Genomic DNA, 14,579 nt, shown 5'->3' on the forward strand with positions numbered 1-14,579 from the left:
TAACATTTCTTATAATTGGATAAAGCTGATTCCTGAGTGAACATGTTTTGTCCTTAATGAATTGAGGATTTAAAGACTTTGCAGTATGGAGTGGCTGATGTATCGAGATGTTGGCTTGTTCTACAAAGATGTAGCAAATGACTGTATCACATACATCGAGCACAAGCCGTCTCATTTTAAAGCCACCGGCGGGTAGCATGCATATATATGTATACAACAGTGATGGAAGGGGTCTGTCTAACTAACCCCTATGTCAGTGATTCTCAACTGGTGGGTCGCAGGCCTTTGCCTGAAAAAAAATTAAAATTAAAATAGTGTACTTTTATTTTGAAGGGGATTTTTTATGCAGCAGAGTTATTCACACTCCTTAACAGTATTTGGCATTAATGCCTTGTAATGCTAATAGACACCTGCAATCTCATGTATAGAACAGGGGTCACTAACTGGCGGACCGCGTATTTTAACCGGCGCAGCTTATTCAGCCGTTACGGCACTTGTTCAGTGGTGCAGGAAACACACCGACCAATGCGTTGTAAATCACATCACGTGATGCAGCTCAGACAATCAAATATGGGTATTCTGCCATGTTTCCTGACTCGAGTGAGATGTACACACACGGTGACACACGGGGGAGAGACAAGGAAACAGAAAGAAAAGCAGGACAAATGATAATGTTAGGTGTGAAAGTCAAATCGCAGGACGATCTCCAGAAGAGAAAAATGACTAGAGAGACCAGAGTCTTTGTCCAAAACTGGACAGATTTGTATAGGTGAATTCATCCCACGGGCGGCATCAAATATGTCCTATATGAAGCAAATGTACCCACTCACATCTGAATCAAGACACAGAAAATAAACCTAAGAGCCCAATATGATCAGAATCATAACACGTTCACTGTCCAATGATGTTACCAGAGAGAATAGAGCTGAAACAATAACCACAGATAAAGTCCATGCTCACTGATTTCTCTCTTTAGATGACTAAAATATAATATTGTGGTTTTTGATTGACATCACTTCACACCTGAATGAACTGAATTTAAAGCTGCAGGACAATTCAGTGAAATTCATTTTGGCTGCACAAACCTCAGTGAGTTTTGTGCAGTGAGGTTCTGGTATAAGAAAGTATGAAGCCGTCAAAACTGAAGCGGCATTTGTTGGATAAATCCGCAGCGGATGAACTGAAAACTATACCTCTGTCAAATGACACTATGAGTATTGAATTGAAGACGGATGACATCAAACAACAGCTCGAATTTAGGCAAGTGGTCATTTTACATTACAAATAGACGAATCTGCAGACATCACAAACAAAGCAGTTTCACTAGTTTACGTGAAACATGTGGGACGGGGAGTTACAGGAACAAGTTCTCTGCACTAGAGAGATCCTACACTACGACTGCAGAGGACATTTCAGCTCAGGTTCAAACCGCTCCATCTTTACATTAAAGACATTTGAGAAGTTGAACATGTTCCTTGATTTGGGTCTTGGCTTGTCATGAAGGGGTGAAGGTGGGTCCCGCAGCCAGACCAGTTGAGAACCACTGCCCTACGTTGTTTTGCGGTACTTGTATATACTCGGCATTACGGTAATTACAGACTGCTAAATAAAAGTGACCTTCTGGTGAATGTAATTTCACATTTATTCAGTCAGTCAGTCTGTCAAAAAAAGTCTGTAAATAAATACAACTAAATGAATATATATTGAAGAAATAAAATTAATTCTTGAAAATACTACTGTCTGCAAAATGTATTTCAGAGAGCACTTGAATTCCAACGTTTGAACAAGACCAATCTGGGACGGACGGACGGACGGACATGGCCCAGCCCTACTCTACAGGAACATTCTTCTACCTGTTGATGTGTCCGATGGCTGTGTTGATGGTGACCCGCGGACCTCCGTCCTCAGAGTGGAGCACGTAGGGTGGGAGGATGTTGTCGTCGTCCAGCACCTGCTCCACTTCAAACTCACTCACCTCCACCGACTTGGAGCACTTGTTCCTCAAGATCTGCTCACCGGTCAAATGAGATGGTCATCACAATATTATACAGTAGATCTACCAACAGAACTGCTAGATTACAAACTAACAGTTTCTACATTCCTCCTGACATGATTGAAATGATCAACCGCTGACTGAAGCACAAGAGACAAAGATGCCGGGGACCTTCTCTATGGCTTTGTAGGTGGTGAGATCGTCTTCGAAGGTTCTGGTCCTCTCACTGTCCGCCAGCATGATGTAGTTGGAGACCGGTGCTCGGGCTCGGCCTTTAGACTGGACGTAGGACCTGTACTCTGTGGGCAGGTCGAACCGCACCACCAGGTTACACTTTGGGATATCCACGCCTTCCTCCACGATGCTGGTGGCGATCAGCAAGTTGGTTTCATGAGCCCGGAATTTGCGGAGAACCTGAGAATGAAAGGGGGGGGGGGGGGGGGGGGGGGGGGCACAAATACTGCTTTGATACTCAGTGAGAAATGCTTTCTGAACTATTTTATCGTGCGAGATAATATAACAACTCAACATTTAGTTTGACATTCACAAGCTTCCCACATTATTTCACTTACAAAGTTCAATAGTTTGTTATGGGATCTTGTCAGTACCAGAAACAGGGTCTGAATGGAACAGGTCATTCCACAATTCTTAATTGTTCTTTATTCAACAATAAAGGAGGTCATTTTAACTAGAATGTAGGCGGGATCTTCCCACAGCTCTGGACCTCTCAATCCTGACACTTGTGCTGCTACAATGCGTGACGTTGGCAGTTTGCAGGGTCGGGTCGGGTCGGTGTGGATTGGCTCTCATAACGGGTTGGGTGTGGCGAATATTAAAAAAGCCTTCTTGATAGAAATCTAACTTTGGCACATTTCAATATGTTTGGTTAGTTAAGTATTCAGCCAAACATGGTCTAATATATAGCCTATTGTATTGGCTTTGAGACTATTCATCATGTTATTCTGGTGAGTGGTGCCTGTTTACCTCCTCTTGCTTCCTGAACTCCACCTCCATCTGCTTGTTGCGCGGCTGGTTCTTGCCGATGCTGTGGCCGGTGATGAAGTTGCTGCTGATGTAAGCCAGCTCCGGGTCCTGCTTCCCCGCCTCTTTGATCAGACTGAGGAGGAAACGCAGACTGAGTGAGTCACTGACATTTTACTACTTCTCTCAGCTGCAGTGGCCAGGAAATACAACAGTGTATTCAACAGGGTCAAGGTTGTGGTTAAAACAAGACCTTTACTTCACATTAGAAGGTCAGCAACAGCCACATATGAAAGGACGGAGCCCTACCGATTGAGGACGACAGCAGTGTACCGCCTCTCCACAAAGATGATGCCACACAGGATGTTGGTGAACGGCGAGGGGAAGTTTGTCTCAGGCCTCTCTTTGGCCTCCACCTCCTCGTCCTCGTCCTCATCCTCAGAGTCGCTCCACGACACGTAGTTGTCCTGGTTGCGGTTGTTGTACCACTCCACGCTTTCAAACTGCTGCCGCTCGAAGGGCTTGTACTCGTGCAGGATCTCGAGCAGCCGGAGGACCTTGGGGGTGACGAACTTGAGGTCCAGCGAGGCGGGCGAGAAGTGCTCCTCGCAGAGGGCGTGCACCTTGCGCAGGATGGTGTCTGTGAAGAGCAGAAATTTGCGGCTGAGCTCCTCCTGCTCATGTTTGATGTACTTCTGGAGCTCCCGCACCATGATGCCCGCGGCCTTATCTGCACACCAGGGACCCAGAACCTGCAGCACGGCCAGGCAGTCCCCCAGGATCTGGACAGAGACAGTGTGAACAACAGTTGGATTTGGGGTTTTTTCTCCCACTTACGGCCTTAAACTCCTTATGAACTCATAAACTGTTACTACATATTGACTGGAGGAAACTAGGTCTAAATTTAGCACCTGGGCCATCGTCCTTGTCACCAAAATGTCAGTATTGCAGGGGCAGTGGCTACCAGAGGCCCAGGGATTACAGCCTCTTTTCAACAGCAGGAACTCTCCCCCAGGGACAAGTAACAGTTTGAGGAACTCATTGTATTTCGACTGCAGGGACCAGGCTCTCAATGAAGTTCCAGGGACATCTTATTCCTCACTAAGGCCCTGGTTAGGGTACTGCTCGTGTACCACAGAAGGAGGAAGTATTCTGGTACCGACTCAGGACGAGGGGAAAGCATTTCTCTTTCTTTGATAATCATTTGAGCGAAGTTTCCGACTGTGACTCTGCATTTCATTCCTTACATAGTGCAACAGTAAATACTTTTAAGCTGTAAATGTCCCAGTGACACTACAAGAAATCCCTTTCACAGGGTTAAGACGGCATGCACCGCTCCTTTCTTCACCTACATCACCATCTGGTTGAACACGCCTTCTTTCTCTGCACTTCCACCACTGCTGCCAGAGAATTACCAACTTTTCAATTCGGTTTGGAGTGAGACAGTAAAATAACTTAATAACTAATTTGACATGGTCATAGTCCGGATTATTCTGAAGAGGATTACAGCCAACCTCTGAAAGACAGCGCTTATGAGTACATATTCAAGGTGTTACAGTCATGAGCAGTGAACCTGTGGCCACAGTCAGGGACATCCTGACTATCATGGAAAGCCTTTTATTCAATCACGACGTCTTTGGTGACGTCACATGAATAAAACACTTGTTGAGTTTGTGTGCAGAACAGAAATAGAAGAAGCTGAATGCATGTCTGTAGCTCAGACCTGTTTGGAGATGAACGTGGGATCGCGGTCCTCTCTGGTAACACATATGTTGCAGTCACTCAGGAAGTGCAGCGCTTCATTCAGCTCTGCCTGCAGACAGGAAGAGAGGCCGCTCTTATCCACGTAGGGGCCACAGTCCAGCACCACTTCTCTGGGCTGAGAGGCGTATCTGCAATAAATACAAGGACACCTTGGAGTCACTGCCACTGGCATGCTGGTCTTTGCTGTCATTGATTCTCATTGCTCAGATGAAAATCACTTTGTAGCGAACAGAACTCCTAGTTCTACCTGTCCAGGACCACAAGGTCAGTGGCAGTTTCAGCATTGCTCTTCAGGATCCTCTCCAGATTCTGGATCTTGTGCTCCAGGTCTGACGGGTCACACCTCCCATTCAGGATGGAGGCCGTGAGACCCAGGACACGGGGACTGCACGAGCAGCCCTCAAACAGCTGCACGGAGGGAGAGCAGAGCAGCTCATTCACAAAGCTCTTGGCAAAGAAAAACAAAAGGTGGATTTGACTTTGCGACCAGCGTCTCACCTTCATTATCTCACAGTAAGGGTGGTCTGTGATGGCCAGGTGACAGTCATCAAACACCACCAGGTTGAGTTTAGACAAAGGTAAGATTTTATTCCTCAGAACGTGCAGGAATATGTGGCAAGTCATGACCAGCACCTGTGTAGGAGAAGGTTGAGAGGACCATGATTCAGAGCTGCTTGTTTGAGCGATGTGCATCAGTAGCACATCTTGTCTCCTTGGTAGTTGTAGTCTACCAGAAACAGATGTGATGAGGATGGACACTCCTGCTGTTGCGCACTGGTATTAGTGAACGACCATCCCAACACTCACTTTGTATTTTTCTATCACGCATCAAAGATGTTGATCATGTGACATTAATCCTACGGCTCTTACCACATGATATGAGACTGGGAGGTATTTTAGCAGTTCAGCAGGACGGTTAGATAAAGCTCACTCTGTGCGGCTGCTCGATCATGGTGCACTCATGGGGGGAACGGACCACGAGGCTCCTGCCTCGGTTTTGAGTCACAGATCGGATCGGCAGAAAAAGATCATGTTTTTATTCCACATCGGCCAGGACACATTGTGTTCGTTGTTGTTTCGCTAAAGCAGCTGGTACGTAAAGCTTCAGACTATTTTTCACCACAGTCCCAAAAGATCCTTTCAACCACAGTGTTGAAATGGTAACAAATTCTAAACGTTAACCTTTTCATTGTTACGCTCATCTGTAGTGCTTATTTGCATAAAAACACCAAATCAAACAATTAGTAAAGAAAAGATTGTCAGCAATAGTTTTAATGATGAAATATAAGGTGCTTAGAGCTAGAGGTTAAACAGCTCATAACGCATCTCTAATATTTTTCTTATATTCATGTGAAACATCTTCAAACACCTGGATTCATTCAAGTTCATCAAAACCACATTCTACAAGATGCCCTTTGAACACATGGTGATACCATTAGGACAGGGGTCTCAAACTCCCGACCTGCGGGCCGAATGCGGCCCGCCACGTCATTTTATGTGGCCCGCGAATCCGCAAGCACAAACAAAAACAAAAAAGTTTAAAAAAAAAAGTTATTATTATTATTTTTTAAGTTAGACTTGATCATAAAAATATCCCCATAGTCGAAATTATGAGATAGAAAGTCATAATGATGAGATACTTAAACATAGAAGCAGCTCTTTGGCTGGTTACTGTACATTTCAAATGGAAATGTATTGTGAAATGTATTGTGTACATTGAAGACTACTTCAAACGTGGCTTTAAAAAAACATGAAATACTTCATGTGGGATTGTGCAAACGCACCCTTGAAAGGATTTTAAGCTTTGAACAAAGTTATTGTAATAACTTGTTTGATATTTGTCTTTGATATTTTCTTTAATAGTTTGATCTTTGATAGAGTAATGTGGGTTTCTGAACCCTAAATTAAAAGGATTTAAGTTATAACAACAGAAATGTGCTTAAATATATTTTTACATTTATATAACTGCATGTACAATATTTTTACACTTGAATAAACAATAATCAAATGCAGAAAGTTATTTAACAATATGTTACGAGTAGTTACATTTACACAGTCTTACATTTACAACCGGCCCTTTGAGGGCGACCGTGATGCTGATGTGGCCCGGAGTGAAAATGAGTTTGAGACCCCTGCATTAGGATCTATCATCAATATCATCACCCAATGCTCATTTCTACCGATTAGAGCAGGAACACATCATAATGCTAACCGTGAGCTGTTAGCTACGGTGCTGCTAACGTTGCTAGCTCTGCTCCTGCCGATCTAAACACAGGAGTGTTGATCACAATGTTTCACCATCAGCGATCAGTGACCAGAAAGCATCAATGCTGATCTTGTGGCTTCATTTCACATTACGACGGTTAAACGGTGTAATTAATCCACAGTGCATGTGCGAGCCAAACTGTAGGCCTTGTTTATGTGCAAGGCGGTCAGTAAGACAGGAAGTACAGACAGGAAGCATGCAGCCAGTGTTAACGCATTAAAACAGATCAGCACCTGATTCTCCAAGATCTCTTGACTCCACCGTTGGTCAGTCCATGATGAGGTCTCCTCCACATCGGTGTACTCTCCCACTTGGAGGTCAGAGTGAGTCCTGACTGCAGCTGCTTGCTGCACTACAGACAGAGCTGTTCAACGCAGACCAGAGAAACAGTAAGCTACTTGCAAAGATCCAAGTCAATGTAAACGACTACTTGCATTTGAATGAAATCGGAGTATCAACAATGCTGTTTTCTAAATGTATTTCATAGTCCACAGAAGTGACAGGAAATCTTTCTGTGGCACATCAACAACACTGTGTCCTGTACCTGTGTTCACCAGGAAGACAGTCCTCTTTGCATTGTCTTGGTAATGTCCCCGGATTTGGTGGGAGAGCTCCTTTGTTAGAAGTACTGCAATAAAGGTCTTCCCTGAGCCAGTATTCAAGCAGACGATAGTATTGTGCTCAATAGCTGCTTCCAGAAGCTCTACCTGTGGAGGAAGGTACAGGTCCACAGACAGTCAGCTGATGGAGGAGAGGCAATACAATACAGAAGACCAGCAGTGAAGAGCTCTTGATACAGCTCAGCCTGGATGCATTTACAATGCAACACGCCTCCTCACCTGGTATTTCCTAGGTGTATAGATGTTGTCGTGGATGGCCTCCTGCTGCCATGGCAGACCAAAGAAAGGCCCCATGGGTGAAGTGGCAGGGGTGACAAGCTGCAGGCCTGCCATGCTTCAAAGAGGTGGAGGTGAGGGGGGGGGGGGGGGGGGGGGCTGGGCTCCTCCAGTCGTCCACTTTATTTCACTTCATCATCCTCTTCAGGTCAGAAGTTCACTGGCAGGGGAGATGAGGAGACCGTGTTAGCGTACTAGAGATCAGCTGGTCTCGCCCACTGGCAGAGGGGCCAGTGATGGGGCCAGTGATGATGGTGATGCAGCTCTACTCTTCATCACTATGATGCTGTAACTCAGAGGTGATGATGGTGAGCCAGTGATGTCCAGTAGTCTCCAGTGAGTAGCAGCTGCTGCTCGTTGTAACGCGCTGTAATAGGCTGTAATAACAGTGTGATGAGAGCTGATAACAGGCTGTAATAACAGTGTGATTAGAGCTGATAACAGGCTGTAATAACAGTGTGATTAGAGCTGATAACAGGCTGTAATAACAGTGTGATTAGAGCTGATAACAGGCTGTAATAACAGTGTGATTGGAGCTGATAATAGGCTGTAATAACAGTGTGATTGGAGCTGATAATAGGCTGTAATAACAGTGTGATTAGCGCTGATAACAGGCTGTAATAACAGTGTGATTAGAGCTGGAGAACAGCTGGTTTGGAAGTAACAGAGCTGGTTCAGAATGTGAGGGCAGCTGGTTTGGAGCTTCTTTGAGTAATGACGACAGCTTGTGTGGAGCTTTAGAAAGTGAGACGAGTTTGTTAGAGCATCTTTAGTCCTGGACAACAGCTTGTTTAGAGTTCTAGTTATTTTGTTCATTGTTTTGCTGTCATGTAATGTCTTATGTGTATTTTATGTTGTTTGTAATTTTGTAAAATGTTAATATTATATCGGTGGAGGCTTCAAATAAGCCCAGTTGGCTTCCTGCCTCTTCCTGCTCTGATATTCATTTATCTCAATTGTATTGTTTGAATTGGGCTAAATAAATAAATAAAACCCCGCACTGGACCCATTCATACGAGTCAGCAGACACTTATTCGCAGTGTAGTTCATAGACTTAGCTGACAAACCAGAGAATCGTACAGTAACACTCGGCTTTATGATCAAAGGAAGCGTCTGTCCATACCACAAAGCCTGATCTGGAATCTGCTTTATTTAGAGCGTCAGAAGAGCTTGTTTAGAGATAAGGGCAGCTTGTCTGGCACATGACAACAGCCTGTTTAGAGGTCCAGAACAGCTGGAGATTAAATGTGCTGAGATGGAAGAGTATCTGGTAATAATGCTAGTAGAATTAATGTATGAGGAAATATACTTACAGGTAATAACTGAGACTTTCTGGATAAGCAGACAACACTTAATCTGGGCTTCATGATACAATATCTCTCAATCAACTCCTGATGCTCCCCCACATTGAGCTGCAAACTGACCTGAGAAACCAAGAACAGGAAACATTGACATACCAATCCCTTTCAAACACAATACCATCAATGTTAGCTGTAGAGGAAGCACTCGGGCTAGCCTGGCTTCCACAGAGACTATCTGTTACTCATGTGCTGATACTGTGATAGTACACACAGTCACTTCTCACCTCTGCACAAATGGGAAGTGTCAGGATTGTGACTGGGTCCTCAGCTCTGCAAAGACAAAAGCAGAGAGCAAAATGAGGATGGTACGGTACCGCTGGGTGCCACATGCTGACGAAGGTACATGGAGCAGAGGGACGAAGGACCCATCACTAGACCGAGACAAGCCAGTCCATGATCCACTCTACTGCGAGTACTGCTACGCAGCTTGGTGCAGCAAACACAAGTCTTTACATCTCATTGGCTAGTGATTCAAAACAGAACGCAACCTGGCTTCCTTCTAACACTTAAATCTAACCTGATGAGTTGTTGCTCTGCGCCATGGACGAAGTGAGTTCTCTCACAAAGAAACGTGTCGAACCAGAACAGAACCACACTACTGGTTCAAACACTGGCAAGATCTCAAATGTGCAAGTTGTCAACACGCAGGTAATGAATTCAGAATAGGAGGCTCAAGCTCAGCCTGGTTTAACAGAACTGGACCTTAATGTGGCCTGCGATGTGATGGAGTCCATCTCCAGGACCAAGGCCACTGCCTCTTTGGTGCTGCTGCATTAAAACGCTTACTTTCAGTTTGTTAAACCTCTACTGCAGTGTTACAAACACAATCTGAACATTTCACTAGCACACGGTTCCGTTCAAGTGTTTAACTTTGTACTTTGGTGTTTGATGATCGGTTAAGTTTGAAATTGTTGCAAGGACTCTTCTCAGAAGAACAGTTAACACATGTGAATCAGTAGGACTGCTGGTTATTTTGGAGGTGCTGGATTTTCATTTTGTAAAAAACAAACAAACATGAAAACGTTCCAGTGTTTCCCTATACCTTGAAGAAGATTAAACAGCCTCAGAGCGGTCCTGTTACTGTTCGTATTGCTATGCTGCTACTGCTCTACTGACAGAGAGGCACATAGAAGCTGTAGTCACAAGTCCTACGGGGCTGTGATCCCATTTCTATTCATTACATCGGGGGGCTAACAGCAGGATCTCCTCCGGTAAAATAAATAATGCAATGAGAGCAGAGTAAATGTGTATAATATCGTGGACTTTTTATATTTGATAAAGTTGTATCAACTGATTGCAAGAATGAAAACACAGGAAGGCAAAATGTATAATTTATTCATGCTAAACTTGCTCAAATAAACTCAATCTACTAAAAGGGTTTAAGTATTTCTCAGTGACTTAAAGAATAGCAAGAGGAAGTTACACAAAAAATTAAAATGTTACAGAAATACAATTGGTAGGCTTTTCGAAATTAAATTGTACACCAGATCAGACTGGTCTCGTTTGTTTGCATGACATGACGCAGCGTTTGCTGTCAGGACACGGTGACCCAGCGTTGCATTTCATTTTAAATTCATGAAAGACACATTGTGTGACTCCAATCACGCGCTGCATTTAGTGCCAAGAGGCAGACAGCCACGGGAGTGCTGCTTCTTATTCTGTCACAATTCAATATCCATTTGTATATTCAAATGCAATGTCTCGTTTATGTATGGAGAAAAAAAAGGTTTAGAAGATAAGAATCTTGATTCTTAAAATAACCGACCCCCACCCACCTCTGATCCCTACTGACATGCCACTGCTGTAGCTTTGTGCAATATAAAAACAAGTTACTTATGCCATCATATAACACTGGAAGATTATTTATGAATGCTATACTTTGGTGGGATCTAACCTGCTCTGGGACCAAGTGTGCACACATCCAGACAAAAATACTTAAGTGTAAGACAATAAATGTAACTGTAAGGTGTAAAGATGAAATGGTTTGTCAGACCACCTGTAGATGATGGTGAAAGGTGGTATCTGTCAGTGGCGTATGGTTGTACTGTTACCCCTAGTGGGAAAAAATCAAAAAAAAAAAAAAATCACTCACACACAGTGGCAGAACATAATCATCGGTGGCATACGTCAAAAAGAGTCAGTATGTGCCAGTGAGAAGAGGTAGATCACAATAGAACTTGAGTGACATACCTCTTGTCCAATGCAGACAGACGAAGGAATAAAATGGGAAGAGACTTTCTAAACATGACAGCGAAATATCAAATAGCAAGAACATTTACCAAGAAGTGTTTGAAAGGGGCTCAAGTAACCTCGATCCTAACGTGTCTCAATCTTAAACACCTGTGAGCTCCTACTGACGAGCCAACACATCTGCCATTGCCCAACCGTTTAGCACAAGGGAGGAAAGGCAGCTAACGCTATACCTACAGCATGCATGCAGAGCCGCGCCTGAACGGTTCATGACCACTGCTTCAGATCCAGCGGCTGCCATTAACTCACGGCAGCCTCCTTTCTCCACATGCAAGCATCAACCCACATATGCCAATACAAGTCTTCAGCTGGACACTTGGCCATTAAGTTAATGTTGTAGTTACTAGCAGAGACCATGCCGAGAGTAACACTGGCTACGTTAGCGACTAACGTTAAGCAGATCAATTTCTGCCAAGCATTTTACGTTATTAGCATTGAGCTAACGTTAATACAAATGACTACAATGTTAAAGCAATCTAATTAAATATTAGCAGATGCCTACTTAATATCACATTTACGCTACAGAGCAACAACCCCTCTCAAGAGCCATGGCCTCATTATTGGTGGCAAAGTATGACCAGGGAGACGGCTAGCTTACACTAGCGCTAACATCTGGCGAATTAGCTTATTTGCGTTCCGTTATCTTAACGCTAGCTGAGGCCATGTTGTAAAGAAAGATTTAGTACAAATGAAGTAACCAAATAATGGCTCATACAGCCCATGAGCTTCTTACATGGCGTTAGCGACCAAATACTCGCATAACTGCAATGGAAAACCTCTTGCAGCGTCCACCAAGGTAGCTTAACCTAGCATGGCTAGCGAATAGTAAATCCGACGGATTGCGCCTGTCGGGAACAGTTATTGACCTGGCTATTCTGATGGCCGACGGCGTGCTTACTTACTGACTGCGTGACTTACAGAGCCACACTTAAATAGGGCTTCACCCAAAATGTACAGCGTGTAACGAAACACAACGTCTGGCCAGTGACTACAGCCACCATGCACCATCACCATGTCAGCGAGCTAGCAAGCTAACAGCTAGCAGGGCCAGCACATGCTAGAGAGAGTAGCGTCATATCGTTCCGTACACAATCTCACCTGCTGTTTGTTTTTCAATTGATAGTCTTGCCTGACAAGACTTGAACTCGTTGGTTGGATATCCTCACTGCCAGTCACTATTGCTGTTCCGATTTGGTGGCTACTCGTTCCACGGTGAACCCCTTCCTTTCAGCCGGGCCTCTGCTACGCCAAAACATTAACGTAAACTCCGTCACTGCCAGCGGCAATCTGCCACGCTATTCTACTAACGTTAAAGCGAAGGAGAATCGCTGCCCTTCGTAGTGTGCTAAACGTCTGGAGGTCTCTACAGTTCCACTTTTACATTTATGTTTTCACCTTAACATACTCTATCAACATAAGGGAACCATAATACCACATTAAAAATTCTGATTTGGAAAATTCCGGGTTTTTTTTATTTTTAGAAAACACAAACGAGCACAATCAAGCATTTCAATGGTTGCAAATGTGAACATATAAAAAGGCATATATATGTATATAAAAATAATTTTACAAATCAGATTTGTTATGTGTTTTAGGTTCCATTATGTTGATAGTCTGTTAAGGTGAAAACATAAATGTCAAGTCATATAGGTGATGTGCATGGTAAACATGTGTTTATGTAAAGGCAAAATCATACGTATTCATATCTTACAGTTCACATATCGTACCTATGAATTTGCAGATGAATTCATATGTTTCCCAATCCAACAGGCTCATGATGTCCAATCAAAGTGCAGCAGGCGGAACACTTCACTGCCATATCTGCAAACCACCTAAATATGTTGAGCCCTGCTGAGGTTGTTCGCTGTGTGACTTGATGTCCTCTAGGTGGCAGCATTACTACACACAGGCATAGCTGCTCAGGTCCTCGATCAGTAGAACAGTCGAACAGCACGAACACAACATTACCTGCAGTTATGAGAGAGGTGAACTCAAGTCTCAGAGCCATTCAACACTACCTGGAACTGGATTCAACAAAACAAAATTGGCATTTCGGATTCACTGTACTGAATCTAATGGCATTCATGAAACTGATATAAACAGTTTCATGCAGGAGAATATATACATCAGGAAATTATAGTTTGAAGCCATAGGATCCACCTTTATATTTTCTAAAGCAAGTAAGAACAAAAATGTGTGTGGTTCAAAATGTACCATTAAAAAGACATATGAAAAAAGTATGAGAAAATCACAAATGTGAAAGCTAAACCAAATATTGACCCTTGATAGTTTTGACAGCTCATTTCAGTTCTTTCATACTTTCATCACTGACTGCCATCTGTTAACATTGCTGTGAAGCATTAAAGCTGCATTCACCCTTTTGCTTTGTATTTGCCCACTTGGGGCCAGAACTCTGCAATTCGCTGAAAAACATAAAAAAATCTTAGAATTTTCACATTTTCTGAGAATTCCCTCTTCCCTCAAAGAGAGGAGGACTCTAAGAAGCTTAAGAGAAGAAGAGGAGAACATGGTGGAACGACAGAGCTAGAAAAGTATTCTCCAAACGCTGAGTGACGGTGAGTGAATGAAACACTACACGTTAGATCAGGGGTCTCAAACTCCCGGCCCGCGGGCCGAATCCGGCCCGCTACGTCATTTTATGTGGCCCGCGAATCCGCCAGCAAAAAAAAGTCAAAATGATGAGATTGAAAGTCAAAATGATGAGATTGAAAGTCAAAATGATGAGATTGAAAGTCAAAATGATGAGATAGAAAGTCAAAATGATGAGATTGAAAGTCAAAATGATGAGATTGAAAGTCAAAATGATGAGATTGAAAGTCAAAATGATGAGATAGAAAGTCAAAATTATGAGATACTTAAACAGTTAGAAGCAGCTCTTTGGCTGGTTACTGTACATTTAACATGGAAATGTATTGTGAGTACATTGAAGACTACTTTAAACTGTGAATGCAGAGATTTATTTAACAATATGTTTCGAGTAGTGACATTTACAACCGGCCCTTTGTGGGCGACCATGATGCTGATGTGGCCCGGAGTGAAAATGAGTT

At 43.5% G+C, this 14,579-nt stretch overlaps 1 protein-coding gene and 1 long non-coding RNA gene across 3 annotated transcripts in view; both read right to left on the bottom strand.

Moving 5' to 3' along the window:
* dicer1 (dicer 1, ribonuclease type III) overlaps nucleotides 1-7,969 on the bottom strand; it is a 33,940-nt gene extending 25,971 nt beyond the window's left edge. For both annotated transcript variants that reach the window (XM_079286451.1, XM_079286452.1), the window contains exons 1-10: nucleotides 7,844-7,969; nucleotides 7,549-7,711; nucleotides 7,238-7,368; nucleotides 5,237-5,371; nucleotides 4,986-5,146; nucleotides 4,698-4,866; nucleotides 3,284-3,756; nucleotides 2,978-3,110; nucleotides 2,165-2,407; nucleotides 1,854-2,008 (exon numbers count right to left, since the gene is read on the bottom strand). In XM_079286451.1, coding sequence (XP_079142577.1) covers nucleotides 1,854-2,008; nucleotides 2,165-2,407; nucleotides 2,978-3,110; nucleotides 3,284-3,756; nucleotides 4,698-4,866; nucleotides 4,986-5,146; nucleotides 5,237-5,371; nucleotides 7,238-7,368; nucleotides 7,549-7,711; nucleotides 7,844-7,957 — 1,877 coding nt within the window. In that variant the 5' untranslated portion in view covers nucleotides 7,958-7,969. The remainder of the gene's footprint in view (nucleotides 1-1,853; nucleotides 2,009-2,164; nucleotides 2,408-2,977; nucleotides 3,111-3,283; nucleotides 3,757-4,697; nucleotides 4,867-4,985; nucleotides 5,147-5,236; nucleotides 5,372-7,237; nucleotides 7,369-7,548; nucleotides 7,712-7,843) is intronic.
* A 1,255-nt stretch (nucleotides 7,970-9,224) lies between these two features.
* LOC306790198 lies at nucleotides 9,225-12,746 on the bottom strand. Its single transcript, XR_013772690.1, has 3 exons — nucleotides 12,610-12,746; nucleotides 9,486-9,531; nucleotides 9,225-9,324 (listed from the first exon to the last, which is right to left on the bottom strand). It is a non-coding gene; the product is annotated as an uncharacterized lncRNA (long non-coding RNA).
* Between the last annotated feature and the right edge of the window lie 1,833 nt (nucleotides 12,747-14,579).

Source organism: Melanostigma gelatinosum, assembly GCF_949748355.1.
Source record: "Melanostigma gelatinosum genome assembly, chromosome: 16".
In the NCBI taxonomy this organism is placed as follows: domain Eukaryota; kingdom Metazoa; phylum Chordata; class Actinopteri; order Perciformes; family Zoarcidae; genus Melanostigma; species Melanostigma gelatinosum.